The sequence below is a fragment of the Aythya fuligula genome, chromosome 20 (genome assembly GCF_009819795.1).
Source record: "Aythya fuligula isolate bAytFul2 chromosome 20, bAytFul2.pri, whole genome shotgun sequence".
In the NCBI taxonomy this organism is placed as follows: Eukaryota; Metazoa; Chordata; class Aves; order Anseriformes; family Anatidae; genus Aythya; species Aythya fuligula.
The window spans coordinates 8,323,861-8,338,573 of NC_045578.1; the positions used below are offsets into that span (position 1 = coordinate 8,323,861).

The 14,713-nt window shown below is 52.9% G+C and overlaps 1 protein-coding gene across 1 annotated transcript in view; it reads left to right on the forward strand.

Annotated features, from left to right (window-relative positions):
- Positions 1-2,211, forward strand: part of RPH3AL (rabphilin 3A like (without C2 domains)) — a 28,216-nt gene extending 26,005 nt beyond the window's left edge. Inside the window, exon 8 of the mRNA XM_032201216.1 lies at positions 1,966-2,211. Within this exon, the coding sequence (XP_032057107.1) occupies positions 1,966-2,000 (35 nt within the window). The 3' untranslated portion in view covers positions 2,001-2,211. The remainder of the gene's footprint in view (positions 1-1,965) is intronic.
- Positions 2,212-14,713: the final 12,502 nt, after the last annotated feature.

The window sequence follows — 14,713 nt, forward strand, 5'->3', positions numbered from 1 at the left end:
TTGAAGCATTAACTTCTTTTTTTTCCTTCCCTTCTGTTTCTCAGATGTCTGCTTTGCTCCCTCAGGGACACTGAAGAGGTAACATCTTGCTTCAGCGGGTCTGACTGCTCCGTTCCACGTCGGGAAAAAAAAAAAATTTGTCCTAACAGCAATTAGGCTCTGAATGAGATAGTAATTTCTTTAATGACTTTCTTTGTGGCAGTCTTTGGGGAGGTGACTTTTGTTTTGCAAGTTTGGCAGGAAGGTTGCTTAAATGTTTTCAGACGGCTCGTTCCCTCGTGTACATGAGCTCCAGCCAGAGAGCATCATCCGTGATGAAGGCATCACCTTCCATGGTGCTTTCTCTCTTTGCAGCAGGGCAGAACGGGTCGGCAGCCACACTCACAGCCCCTGCTCTTCCTCCTCTGCCTTCAGCCTCAGCTTGCAGTGAGGGCGCAGGACAGGAGGAGGGGGGGGTCTTTGGAGTCAGATGTGGGGGGCAGACCCACAGCCTCTGCCTCCCACCACTGCTGGCCCATCTCGTTTGCCCCCGTGTGCTCTGAGCTCGCTGTCATTGCCGCAGGGTTGAGTTTTCTGATGAGGATGAGTCGTCCCTCCTCCACCAGTGAAGGAGCTGAATTGTGCCTTCATGGCTGAGAGCCTCAGAGCTGTCTCTGCCTTCTCGTATGGGTACTGCAGAGCACCAAACGATCCTGCTGTATTTATAAATAAAACATGTATTCCAGTAGTGACGGTGTCAGGAATGATTCAAGGTTTGCGTCTTAGGTACAATGCATTTGTAAATACGAATCTTAGAAGGAGCGTCTGCCCCCTCCCATGTTTTAAGGAATTAAAATATTTTCATCTTCAAGTGGTAGAACCAAAACATTTTCATCTCTTTGAGTCTGCCTTGAAGTTAAGGGAATAAAGGCTTGAGTACCTAAAAAATAAATTACTTTCACTATTTCTGTAATTCTTCATGGAGTTTTAAATTGAAGACTTCTTCCTTGAAAATAGGGGAATGACAAAGACTCATTCTCTTGCCTCTTTCACTCAATATATCTGGAAACAAGTCTGCTGCTGAGGATGAAAATCCTATTTTTGTGCCTTCTTTCACTCTGCAGAGGTCTGTACTTTGGTCTTTGATCAAACAGTCTGCCTGGCCTCCTGTCCCCATGTCCTTAGACTTATTCTCTGCCCGCTGCAATACGTTCACTCCTCACGCTCCCAGCTTTCTATTGAGCATTTTGCACAAAGCACCGAGGGCAATAGTTGATGTAATCTTTCAAAACAAAACATAAAAGAAGGAGCATAGGAGTCTAATACAGAAGTTAGGAGTCTGGATTTTGGTGTCTTTGTAAACAGATTGAGAGGTTTTATGGCTCAGGAGGCTATCTTTGAACTGGGACATTTGCCGGGAGCCAGTAGGAGGAATATGCAGCGCCTTGAACGTTTTGTATGAATGTGGTGACTGCAGAGTGTCAGGAGCTGAAGTAATTTGTGTCCCCTTCGGTTCAGAGAAGCAGAAGAGAGGCGAGTACCAGGGCCTCCTGGTCCAAAGTCCAAAGGCTGCCTCCTGGTCAAAAAGTTGCCTCCTGGCCACAGCTTGGGCACACAGAGGGCAGGAAGGTGAGGGGAGGACCTGTTCTGTGGTGTGTGGGTGCTGTCACCTGGTTTGGAAACCTCAAAGGGCTGAGACTTGGCTTTCTGTCTAACTCGGCAGTCTGAGGGGACCAGCTCCATCAGCACAGCTCTTTCTTTCTCCTCTTTCCCAATTTGCCTGTCTTTTCTTTCTTTAATAAAGTTTAATGGGCCCTGACTGCTGACAGAGCGTGGAGTAATGATGCACAGACATTCTCCTCATTATTATTTTTAGGAAGCTCTTAAAATGGCACCGAGGAGGGAAAAGCAATCTAAAATAACTTTGTCAAGTCTCTCCCCTTTGCTTCTTTTCACACAAAACTTTTGTCTGTCTCTGTTTTGAAGGCAAACGATACGTTCACACCAGAACCCGGTGCTGACGGAGGTGAAGATGGAGCTGCTTGCCTGGATCCAACACTTGCCCACTCCTGTAGACCTCACTCCAGACAACAACTGCCACCAGCAGGGACTTCTGTGACCACTGGCTCTTGCACAGACATTAGCAGCACCTGGGGAAGTGCTGGCCCGTCCTCCCCACCTCACTGACCTGATTTCTGGTTTGGTTTGGTTTGGTTCCCTTCCTACCTCTGACATGCTGGGAGAAGGGTGCCGTGCCCTGGGGCCCAGCTGTGTGTCTGTTAGAAGGGGCAAAATGCTCACTGGGGCTGAAGAAAGGTATTGTGCTGCCTCTGCTGGCCTGCCAAATTCAGCCCTCCGTTCTGCTCCTGGCCTGACAGCCCTGGCTTTGATTTCTTCAGGGGAAAGGGGAGTTCACCCCTGTGCTCCTGAAATAGGGTGTGAGCACCACAGCCCCTGTAGTGCTTCTCACCCAGCGGTGATTTTCCCTCTGTGAGCCCTGAGGGTGAGAGCGGGCTCTGATTTGCACTAGACTCCATGTGCCTGGGTTGTCACCCCTTGTATGCCTTGTCCTCGTTTTTCTGGTGTGAGGTGGTGTGGGTCTGGTGGAGGCATCCCAAATGAGCTGCTGAAGCTGAGCTCCCTTCCCCTGAGCTATCCCTCCCAGACAGGGCTGTCTGCTCAGGGAGGCACTTCAGTGAGTACAGAAACACCTGGAGAAGTTTGCAATGACTTTTTTCAGCTCTCCTGGCTGCGTGCTGGCCTGTGTGTCCTGCAATGAGGGCGATGCTTTGGTGTTGGGGTCGTGGGCAGCGTGTGTGCTGCAGCTCTGGGTGGGAGAACACTCACCAGCCCACAGCCAGCTGGCTGCCTCCAATTACCCAAGTCAGCTAAAAGCTTTCCAATTACTTTATCTCGTTAAGCTCTGCAGATTCTCCTCCCACATGCACACCTTATAATCTGTTGCATGAGCAGGGGCCTGCATTTTGCCATTTTCCTGGAAGTCTGGAGCATCTGGCCGACCGTGATGGTGTCATGATGAGTCAGGCTGTGGAAAGCTCTGTGCCCAAGTCCTGCTTCTTCTCCAGAATGGGCAATTTCCCTCCAAGGCCTGGCAGATGAGAAAAATCAGATTAGCTGACATCTCCAGAGCAATTAGATCTTTAGAGGCTTGAACGAAAACGCACGCTAGGCAAGTGGGAGTCTGTGGATTTTTATTAAATGCTTTGGATCTGACCTGTGTTTTGCTGAAGAAATGAAGGTTTCCAAAAAGTTCCCTCTGGAGTCGTGGATTTAAAAGCAATTCATGCCTGTTAATGTCAGCCTGTTCCCTTGGTTATTACTCTTTTGTTCAGCTCTCCTTTGCTGCTGGGTGCTTTGTGTGCATGTAGTATATGCTCTTACAAATGGCTGCAGTAAGAAGATAAATGAGATTGGGCGCTGGAATGCTCTAACAGGAGATTGGAAATCAATCCTTGTCTTTCTTTCTAAATGAACATGGTCCAACAGAGCACTGCTCCTGTACTGCTTTTCCAGCTAACACACCATGGCAGGTTGCTGAGAAAATCCTTCCAGCTCCGTGATCTGCTTCTGCCCTTTGACAAGTGAAAACAAAGCCTTTGGATGACGTGGGCTCCTCGACGTGGCCTAAAGAGAAGCCTCTGAACGTGTTTTTCACACCGCCAGTGTTGAAGAGAGCAAGGGACGAGCTTGTTCTCCACAGAGGGGTGCTTTTAGTGTTGTGGTCTGCGTTGTTTAAACCTGGCCATCGAGGCTCTGATCAGCCCCATTGCTGAAAGGGGTGATGCCAAAATTGTTAGCAGTTTCTGGAAAATTAAACCCAAAAGGCAGCTTTTCCTGAAGTGCTGGTATGATTTCAGAGCTGAAGTCACGCTGTTTCTTCTGAGAGTTGCAGGGTCTTCGATTTCAGAAGTGTGCTGCCACCAGAAAAATCCTGTGCTGCCTTAGAGCTTTTGACAGTCCTACTGAGGCTCTCTTGCTCTGTCATTGCCGCTGTGCCTGAGACAGCCTGGTCTGCCAGCCTAAGTTAATCCTTCAAAAGAAGAAGGAGAAAGACACTTAAAAAAAATGACTATTTTCTTAAAACCTGTTACTTTCTCATTAAAAACGCTACACTGAGTTGGAGAGAGTTTTTAAAATTGAACACATCATTTCTAGCTCTCCTTGTGTTTCTTATGATTCATTCCTGGACAGTGCAGGCAGGTTAGTCATATTTTCACCCTCGTCCTCACTTCTTAGGTCTGTTTACCAAGCTGTGGGTTGCCAGCTCTACACAAGAACCTGTTCATCTCTGCCGGCTTACTGTGCTGCTTTAAGGCATGGTTTTGATTTTTTTACAGAGACCAAGTTTTACAAAACAGATTAATTTGGGACTGCTATTTTGTACCAGCAAGACTAGAAGTGATGCTTTCTTATCTCTATATTTTACCTCCATGGAGTAATTCCACCTGAGTTTGAACAGAACCATTCTGCTGCCTATGGAAAAACTCCCTGTGGGTCGAGGGAAGTCTGTAGCCACATTCAAATGTGATAGATAAACGTACTCAGCTGTGTGTGTGTAGTTTCTATTAAAGCTCTCCTTTCCCTTTGGTGCCTCTCTCTTGGTTATGTTTTGTAGCTTTGGTTGGAATATAATCCTAAACCTGCACCAGCTGACGGCCTTTTTACTTGGCTCAAGGTGGGCAAGAAGGGCTCAGTCTACTCTGATCGTTTGTGTTGCTTTTATTATTTTGTTGTTCTCATCTCCGTCCCTTACAACTTTTATGTAGTGTTTTACTACGGGAAACAATAAAGCTTTGGCTCTCTAACAGCTGCTTACCGTTCTTGACACAGTAAAAACTTTCATTCCATTCCCAGGTTGCAGATACTCTCCAAATCCTTGGGCTGGCTCCAGCGAGGAAAGAAAATAACCCAGCCAGTGGAATGGTGATTCACACGGCTGGAGTGTAATTGAATTATGTGCTCAAAAGTTGTCATTTGTCTATTGCCCCTCTTTGGCACCTCCGCAAAGGGCACAGGTCTGCTCCTTGGCCCCTCTGTGGAAGGTTTTTAGTGTTGTAACCACCAGGCATGAAACAGCGATGTCTCTGCAGCCCCCAGGGCTCGTCTCGCCCCGGTGTGACAGTCGGGGTCTTTGCCTCTCGCATTGTTTGCTGAGTGTGTGCAGCCCTGGCTGCTCTGCATTCAGCTTCAAGGTTTCGAATGGCTTTTTAATCTGCTTTTCCCATTTTAAAAGCGCCTCAATAATTGCTGTTGGGATTGTTGTGCTGGGGAGCTGCCATTAGTCCAAGGATGGAGCACGTCAAGGACTAACCTCCTCTTGTGCTGTTCCTTCCCGCTCCGCTTGCCATGACAACAGCCGCTGTAGGGGAACGTCGGCTGCGGGATCTCGGAGTCAGCAACACTGGCCATGACCTACCGAGTTTTTTACAGGTTTTTACATACTTTGTACGGCTGTAGGTTGAGGGGAAAGGGGGCCCTTTCTCTGTGGGAACACCTGAAGCAAATCAGCTACCAGCTGGTGTTCAGACAATGTTTTTCTGGCCATTAATGAGTCGGACGTGGATGGCCTCAGACTATCAGAGTGCCTGGATGTTGGCACAAAATCTCTGCAGATTTCTGATGTTCGTTTGTAAAACAAAACCTACCAGCAGTTGCTCTTCCCTCCTCCTCGCACCCCTGCAGGTGGGTGGGATGGGAGGAGAGATGGGGAAGTTGTTCGGAAGGGCCGGTGCTGCGATTAAATGAGGAGACTTGGAGCCGGCGCAGGATGGCAGGTGACAGGTAAGCATCTCGGGGGAGGCTTCTGCCTTGAGCTGATTCACATTCCTTCCTGGCCAGCGTGCCTGATTAGCAGTGTGTTCAGGTAGCCCTGGAAATGCCTGCGATGCTCGGGAGGCACAAGATGATGGCAATGCCGTGTCCCTCCGCAGCAGCACGGAGACGGGAGCACGACGTGTGCTGTGTGTGCAGGCAGCCAAGTACTCGTGCACCCCTGCCCTGTGCCTTTGCTCTGCAGAAATTTCCTCTAAATGTCTTCATAGCAAAGCAGAAAAGGAGCCAGCCCAACTGTGTGGCACAGAGGGTGCTGCTCTGCACCTCTGGGAAATGAATTCGCGTCCCTGGTGCTTTGCAGAGGTCCTGTGTATTTACTTGAGGGCATCCATTGCCTCTCTTTTTCCTTCTGCTGATTTCTGCCTGGCACTGGAAGCTGTTTGTAAAATCTTGGAGGGATTATTGCTCTTGTTTTCCCTCTCTGCAGTGAGTGGCTGTACACGATGTGTTTATATTTTGCCAGGAGAGATGGATCACGGTTTTAAAGTATTTTTGTTGTGGCCTGTATTGGTCTGACAGCAGCTGTTGTGCTCTGAGCCCTCCGCTTGCCCCCAGACCCCAATTTCCTCCTGGATCTCCCCTGGTATCCTTCAGTTATCAAATGCAGCCCAGGGGCAGTGCCTCTGCCCCTTCTCAGCACGTCTCCTTTTCCGAGGAGCTGGGCAGGGTCTGCTGGGTCTGGGCCCTGGGCAAGCCACGGTCAAGCCAACGATGGACAAATGATCCTCATGCAAAATTAAGCTCCTCCAAGCAATTGCACTGTGGACGTCCTAATGGTGCCTTGGAGGATGGAAAAAATAAACCGAGAAATGCAAATGGGGGCTATAAATCTTTCTGCCTGTGGCTGGGAGGTACCTGTTTAATTAGCATCATTGAGCAGCCCTGGTGTAGTAAGTGCTAAGTAGGAAAGTTGCCAAATTTTCCCTGTTTGGATTGCAGGCGACTTTGAGCTGTTTGGATTCCCACCTTGTGACTGTTCTGCTGCACCGGGGAGGAGCTGCCAGCACCATCCTGCCCCAGTCCCCTGAAGAGCTGGAGGCTGTGGCTTCTAGGTCCTAAGGGACCCCAAAGATCTTTTGACAAAGCAAAAGCCGGGCCCCCGGTGTGAGGTGCTGAGCCTGGTCCTGCTCTGGGGACGGTCCTGGGACACGGAGCTGCTCTCCTCCTCCTGTCTCCTCTTGCACAGCTCTGCTCTGGGCTTTGGGGAGTTGTTTGTGCCATGAATAAGAACATTTCTATGAGGATTTGGGCCAGGGAGTCCCTGCGCCCGTGTTGATATATCACCCCTGGGTATTCTCCTGCCCTGATGCTAATTGGCACCACTGTAACACCAATCTTTATAATGCTGATAACGCCTGTGAGTTACTGGAGGCTTGGCTGGGGGATTTCAGGCGAGGTGTCTGGTGGTGCTGCCACCTCCCAGGCCCTGGGTCCTGCCTGGGTTTTTCTGGCAGCTTCTGCGCCCATGCCATGTGTGGTGGGAGCAGGACGATGGAGTGGTTGGAGAGGATAAACAACCACAGTGCCACATCGGCACAGCCCAAACAATGCCTTTCTCCTTCGTGTTTTCTCTTTCTGTCAGTTTGCCATTCAAGTGTAATAAGATCAGCGCGGATAATTTGTGTATTCATACCAAACATAATTTTCCCTCCTGTGCCTCACCAGCTGCACTGCAGTCGGAAAGGCAAACGCGCACTTTTCCTTTGCATGGTTATGAATGGGTGCATCTGTTCCTCAAATATCGGGAAAGGAGGGCGAAAAGATGGGAAAGGAGAGGAAGAAATCAGATGTTGCTCACTTCACTGCCTCTGTGGGGAGGGAAGGATAAAGGACTTGGATTTTTGCAGCCTGGGCCAAGTCCCACGTTGGTGTTTTGGGGACTGGCTCAGTTCTCACCGTGCTGTCTCCCATCAGCTCCACGCAGGGCTTGTGGGGAAGCAGAAAAAAGAGCAGGGACTGAATCCCCTGGCCCTCACCCCTGCATCTCTCGGGCTCTGCCTGAGGCCCGTGCTGGCAGTGCAGGAGGAGGAGCAGGGCTGGAGGCTGCAAAGCAGCAGAGCTGATTTACTGGGCTTGCTTCCCTCCCTCTTTCTTTCCTGAGAGATGCCCACTGGAGAGGGAAGGGGAGGGAGGGAAGAGGGTTAATTTTCTCCCGTTATCTGGTGCCTCCAGCTGTGAGCCACGCTGACAGCCCCGGGGCTGATCAAACACCCAGCAGTCTGCATTCAGCATCCCATCTACATGGTCACAAATAATGTCAGCACGTCCCCGGTCCCGGCAGTAACACATGCGTGTGTCCCTCCTCCTGCTGCAGCGCTGGGCTCCTGCCTCTGCTGCTCGTGGCACGGGGCCGTTCGGCTTTGGCGTGGCATCGTCCCCCAATGGCACAATCGTGGGCAAATGTGCTCTTCCTCTGAGCAGGTACAAATTCTGGTTCTTACTCTTTCCCGTTGAGATCAGGTCCCTCTGACCTTTCAGCTGGGTTTGTTTCTGTTTCTCACATACTTTGTGAGTCCGGAAGGTTCCACTTGGGTGTGAAATAGCGTGTTCTAGTTAAAGCATTGGGTAACACTTCACCAAAGCCACGTGGAGCTCCTCAGCTGCCCTCCAGGCAGCGGTCTTGATGTGTTTTTTTAAACTTTTGCGATGTCCACACTTAATAGCTTGGGTTATTACAGCAGAGAGATGCTAAGTGCCAGGCTTTGAAGGCGCATGGGAGCTGCACGAGGCTGGGACAGGCCGAATTCCTCCCCTTTCCCTGCTTCACTCATGGACACGGACAGGGACTCCTCCAGCAGTGCCACGCTGGGAGCACAGCGGCAGCATTCCCCAGGCAAGTGGTATTTTAATGCCTTTTCTCTAAATATTTTTTTTGTGTTGTAAGGAGTGTGGTGGTGATCTGGGGGGCTGGAGGTGCCTGGGGAGTGAGCACGCAGCTCCCGGTCGGTCCTGACTCATAATTATTGGTCCTGCGAAAGGAGGCGGTGGCTCCCCGTGTGCTGCTGCATTAGCAAGGCACTCAGGGACGTTTCGGCAGGCAGCTGCCCAGCTCTCAACCTGTCATTTTGTGGGTGGGCTGCAGGGCTCTGCGCTCAGATGTGCACTCTGACGGTGCAGCGAGCCCTGCTGAGGAGGGCAGGGTGCAAACTGCTTGTTTCATAGGGCAGCACGCAGCTGACAGGGCCACCAAACTGTTGCCCCTGTCCCCAGATGGGTGTGAGCAGCGTGAGGAGGAGGGATGCTGCTCCCGTGTTGGCATCAGGGTGGCCCGGCCTTGTTCCTGGCAGCAGGGGATGGGCCGTGGGGCTGAGCTGCCAACGGCCACGGCTGGTCACCCAAAAAGCTGTCAAGGATGCGGTCAGAAGAGCTTCATCGGGATGCAAATAGATGTAAATTCATGTAAACATATGTCTCGGTGCAGGTAGCTACTCGTGCCCAAATTATGCAAATGTTCTAATCCAATAACGCTAATGTCATGATTAGCCGGTGACACGATGTTCATTAATATGGTTCCCTGGCTCTTACACCCATCACTGTCAGCATGATTATGCTGAGGCAGAGACTCGCGGTGTCACCGGTGAGCAGAGCCGGTGTCAGGGAGTGAGGGGGACACCCAGGTCCTGGGGCCACCAGGATGGTCCCTGGGGAGCGTCCTCGCATGGTCCAGGCGAGGTCCTGGGGACCCCATTCCTCCCAGTGGGAGTTCGGAGCAGGCTTCCCAAAAAGCCTGCAGAGCAGCTAAACAAGCAATGCTCAACATCCATCGCTGCGATCAGATGAAGAGGACTAGCAGGGCCATCTAGTGACTCCTCTGGCTGCTTAATGACCTGGGAGGTGCCCCCCCTGGATGGGAGTAATTACAACGCTGGGGTTTAAACCTCTCCTCCTCTCCCTCCGACTCCCATTTGTTTTTCTCTTCACTGTTTTCTCCTCCCTGGCTCACCACGGGGCTGGGAAGTGCCAGGGCTTCCCCACAGCAGAATGGAAATTTCTGCTGCCTTGGGCTGGGCGACGCGAGGTTGCACGGCTAGACAGCCCGCACATCTTGCGCTGCATTTTTTAACGTCTGCTGCTTATTGAAATTTCGGCGTGATGCTGGGATTTGGCAGTGGGGCTGGGAGGAAGCCCCAGCAGCTGGCTGCCTGCTGGTCCCCCAGGCTGGCTGAGCCTCACGGTGCGGGGACAGCGGGGCAGCAGCCAGCCCGGAGCTCTTGGGGCTGCGATGGGTGCATTGGCTGAACACCAGCACCGACTGGGGGCTCTGCTTTGGATTGCTCCTGGCAGGATGTCGTTAGCCTGATGCGTACGTGGGAGAGGAGCAGCTATAATGCTTCCTTAATGCAGCCAAATTGCTCTTTAATTCTGCAAAACCAAGATGTTATTTCACGAATCCCCGGAGCTCGGCGTGCAGCGTCGGTGCTGTGGGTTATCGGGGAGCCCTCCCGTCGCTCCCTGCCTCCTCTTGGCTTCGCACGCGTTAACTCTGGAAGCTGGTGGTGACTCCCAGAACGCCTCCTCCCACCAAAATGCAAGCAGAAAGTCTATCAATTTCCATGGCAACAGGGCCAGGCCCCAAATGCTGATGTTAACTCTGCTCCTGGACATCTCTGGGGCCCAAATTGCCGGGCGTGCGGGCAGTCAGCCGTGCTGGGCGCCGCGCCCGAGCCGTGGGTAAGGTGCTGCAGGATCACCACCGGGCTTCGCTCCTGGGAAGTGATGCTGACATCCTGCCGCAGCTGGGGAAGAGGTAAAAGGGTAAAGTTACTAAGACAAGTCGGCTGGATAATCTCAGAGGACACTGACTCCAGCTCGGAAAGGCACCGAGAGCAGATAAAATTAGCCTAATAGGAGTTGATGCTGCACAGAGCTCTCCCCTCCCATGAAAGCAAGGGATCGGGTCTGTGTTTGGCTTGCAGGCACGTAGCGAGAAGAGCTGGCGTGGTGCAAGCAGGTGGCTCTGCCTGGCCTCCTGATGGCAAAGCTCTGGCAAGGCTCTGGAGCCTGACCCCAAACCCCAGGGTGCACCCCGTGCTCCCAACCCAGGCGCTGCTGCCCTCCTGCGTGTGCCTCACAGGACTCCAAAAACTCCAGTGCTTTAAAATTACAAAACAAAACACCCAACTATTTTGGGATTCACATCGAAATGGCAACATATGCTGCGCATTAAACATCAGGCCCTGCCGAAAGTTTAGCTATTCTGGGCCCATCCTGAAAGGCACTGAGGATGCTCAGAGAGCAGATGCCTTCCTGCCGCCTCCCGTCCTTTCGGAAGCATTCTTGAAGGTTCAGCTGCGGTAGCACAGTGCTGGCAAGAAGGCTGCCATCCACCCTTGCCATTAGCTGGGTGTTTCATAAGCTCTCTGGGAACCTTAAACATTATTTTGGGGGGCAAGGGCTCCTTCTCAACCCCATTTGCCCTTCGTGTCTCTTTCTGAAATGGTTTGTTTGTGTCTGCTCTGTGTAATAGAACATGGGCTGTGTTTTGCCACTGTGATTTCGTTCGCAGCTTGTAATTATTGCTGGTTAAATCTGGTGCAGTGATGGCCATGAGCAGGGCCTGGGCAAGCACATAGCCTCAGGCTGGGCTCGCACCGAGGAGCAGCGGGGGCCGGGGCACCGGCATCGCGGCACGGCTGGGCAGCCGTAATCGGCGCAGCCTGTTGTAAGCCTCTTAGGATTATTTAGCCAAGTTTCCCAGTTATCATTATTATTATTGCTTTATTTAGCAAATGTGGGGGGCGTTTAACCAGGTAGGGCCCGCAGTGCATGCTGTGGGCTCAGCTGAGCTTTGCCAGCCGTGGAGGCAGGGACCTTCCACTGCTGGTGCTTCCAGAGCAGGGCACGTGCTGCCTTTCCATGAAGCCTCTTCCATGCACACAGCCCAGCTGGGGCTGAGCTTGTTTGGAAAAAAACAAACATGTTTCATGTGTATCAGCAGGGTGAGCTGAAGACAAAGTTGGTCCTGAGCCACCCCAAGGGGCTGGAGGGCTCTCTGCACATGCTGCTGCACCTCATTTCTGGCACAAAAATGGTGGGGAAAAAGCAGAAAGAAAGCTCAAGCTGTGCGGCTGGTGCTGCCCTGTGTCATCCCTGCGTGTTGGTTTTGAGGTTTGGTTTTGAGCTGGGAAGTATTAAATAACTGCGGGGTCAGTTATCGAATCTCTGATAAGCGACAGCGACGTGCAGCCGTGCTGCTGTGCTGGCCCTTTGGAGAGGCATGGATTAAGCAGGAATCAGCCCTCAATTTGGTTGATTTAAACCTGGAGTTTGACAGCAGAATGCGATGCTTAGTGCTTGATTTGGTTGAAATGTGCACAGAGGAGGGCCTCTGTTTTCGGGTATGCCGATAATCCATGTGCTACCCTTTTGTTTGCTGCAGGGAGGCTCCTGCTCACCCCTTTGTGCAGCGCTGGCAGGGCAGCTCCCTGACGAAGCTGTGCTGCAGCACAGCTCTGCCTGGGGCATGGGGTGAGGTTGGGATGTGCGTAAGCCTCTGCACGTGCCCCTTGTGCAGGACAGCATTGAAACTGAGTCTAAGCTGTCCCTTTTCTGAGCCTGGGCTGGGACTGCAGCGATGGCTCTTGGCCGTCTCGCTTTCTGTGAAGGATCCATCCATCCTCCAGGGATGGGGCATCCCTGAGAGCAGCCCTGCAGCATTTAATCCATCACTTTTCCTGCAGGGGCTGTGAGGGGGCCAGCATTTGCTCTGCTCAGGGAGATGAAGGCCACGTGCAGGGCACTGCAGCGCCGCATCACCCAGGGAGGGCACAGGATCAAACCAAGTCACATTCCAGGGCATTAGACAGACGGTGGGAATTAAAGACTTTACCTGGAAACAGGCTTTGCAACGCTGAGCCCTGCCTTTGTCTCCCAGCCCAAGGCTATTTTTGTCCCTTCACCTGCCCATGGCCAGGGGAGCCCCATCGGGTCAGCCCAGGGGCTGGGAGGAGGCATCAGGCAGCACGAGGTGGGGAAGGGCGGGTTATCAAAAGCCAGCTGCTTCGTTTTGCAAGGTGGGGCCTCATTAAAAGCTAAGGAAAGGCTCCAGCTGCTTTCGGTAGTCTTGGGATCAGAAATTCCCACCTGGGCTATTAGTCTTGTTTTTGTTTCTTTCCATCTCTCCGGTCTGGGGACGGGGCTTCCCTGGGGCCTTCCCGGCGAGGTTTGCTGCCTCGGCCTTGCCTTTCCCTCTCCGTGTCTCTGATCCCCGCGTGTATCCGGCCCCACAGGGCTGTGTGCGTCTCCCCTGGGTGCTGCTGGGGCCTGCTCCCTGGCAGGGTGCTGCAGGAGGCAGGGCTCAGGGGCTCACCTCAACCCCACAGCCTCAGCTCCCTGACCCGCGGGATGATCTTCTCCTCCCCGGGTCTCGAGCTCTTTGGGGAAGCATTTGAAATAATGACGCTGGTGTAATGGCAGTAACGACATTAGGCTCTTGCACACGTAACTCGATTTTATTTATTTATTTATTTATTTGCCCTTTCCTTAAGAGGGAATTGCTGTTATTTTCTGGGCATCGGGCCCGGTTTCTGCTTCGTTCTGCCCGAGCCCGTGCTGCAGCCTGGATGTGGTGCCTGAAGCCAGGCTCGCCCTGCCACCAGCCCCGTGGCTGCTCCCATCTCCACTTCCATCCACACTGAAACTCTGAGTCCTGGGGTGTGGGAATGGGGTTGAACATCTCAGGACCTTGCTTGGGGCTGGTTGCACAGAGCAGCACAGCTCACCCCAATGTGACGGGCAGGGGCTGCCCTGAAATTGAAAACACGCAGAGGGAGGAGAGGCCGAGCCTCAGGTCATGAGAGCACCCGTGGGCATCGTGTCTAGGTACTGGGCGATGACAAGTTTGGATGCTTCAGGAGAGAAATGTTTGCTTCCCGGCGAGAAATAAATTGGGTTAGTTTGCCTAATGTCAGTGTGTTATGAGTCAGGGGAGTTCGTTAACATTTACCAAAATCTGAATGAAAAACTGAATTTTTCATTAGACAAAGAGGCTGTGCGTCATTTCGCTGGTTTTGGGGGAATCTCTCCAATGAGTGGAGTGTGATGTTTGAGACATCAGCACGCCAGGCTGCAGGAGCTGCAGTTCTGCCTGTCTTGGTGTGGGCTCTGTGTGCTCTCGGGGTGGCTCGATGTACGCGGCGTGTCCAGCACCACGCCAGCAGCCCCGAGCCAGCAGCAGGATGCGGTGCTGGAGCTGCCCACAGCGTGCAGGGTGAGGTTGTGCTCAGTGTCTTGCACTGTGTTCTCGCTGTGGTGCTTTTCTGGCAGTTCTGGCTCAAAAAAAAAAAAAAAAAAAAAGCACTCCTTGCATCGCGTGGGAGCACAGAGGTGTGGGTCTGAGCCTGGGGGGAGGTCAAGTGGAAGCCCTGCTTGGAGACAGCTCCCTGTGCATGCCACAGGGGTCCTGTTCCCCTGCTGCTGGACTCACCAGGCAGCCTGTCCCAGTCCCTGTCCCTGTCCCTGTCCCTGTTCGTGTCCCTGTCCCTGTTCGGGAAGCATTGTGGCCCCAGCCCATTGCTTGCTGCTCCGTGATGCTTCGCCTGCTGCCTTGCTCCATGCCAGCAGCTGAAAGCCAGTTTGGAGAGATCACGCCCAGCGTGCCGCGAGCGAGTGCCACACACTGCCTCAGCCCTGGCTGGTGACGGCCACAGGACACAAAACTGGGCTGCGTGCTCAGCGTGCTGCACAGCACCACCATGGCATGGCCAGGGGGCACGGGGACAACGCAGTCCCCAGGGCAGCTCCGCTCCCCAGCCCGCAGCACCGGGACCACACGGTGACCTTCCTCCTCCTCCGAGGGGCCCGAGGGCACCGAGCTGCGGCGAGCAGCCAGCGGGGGAAAACCACTGAGGGTCCGGCTGCTTCTTGCTTGTGCCTTGTCCTC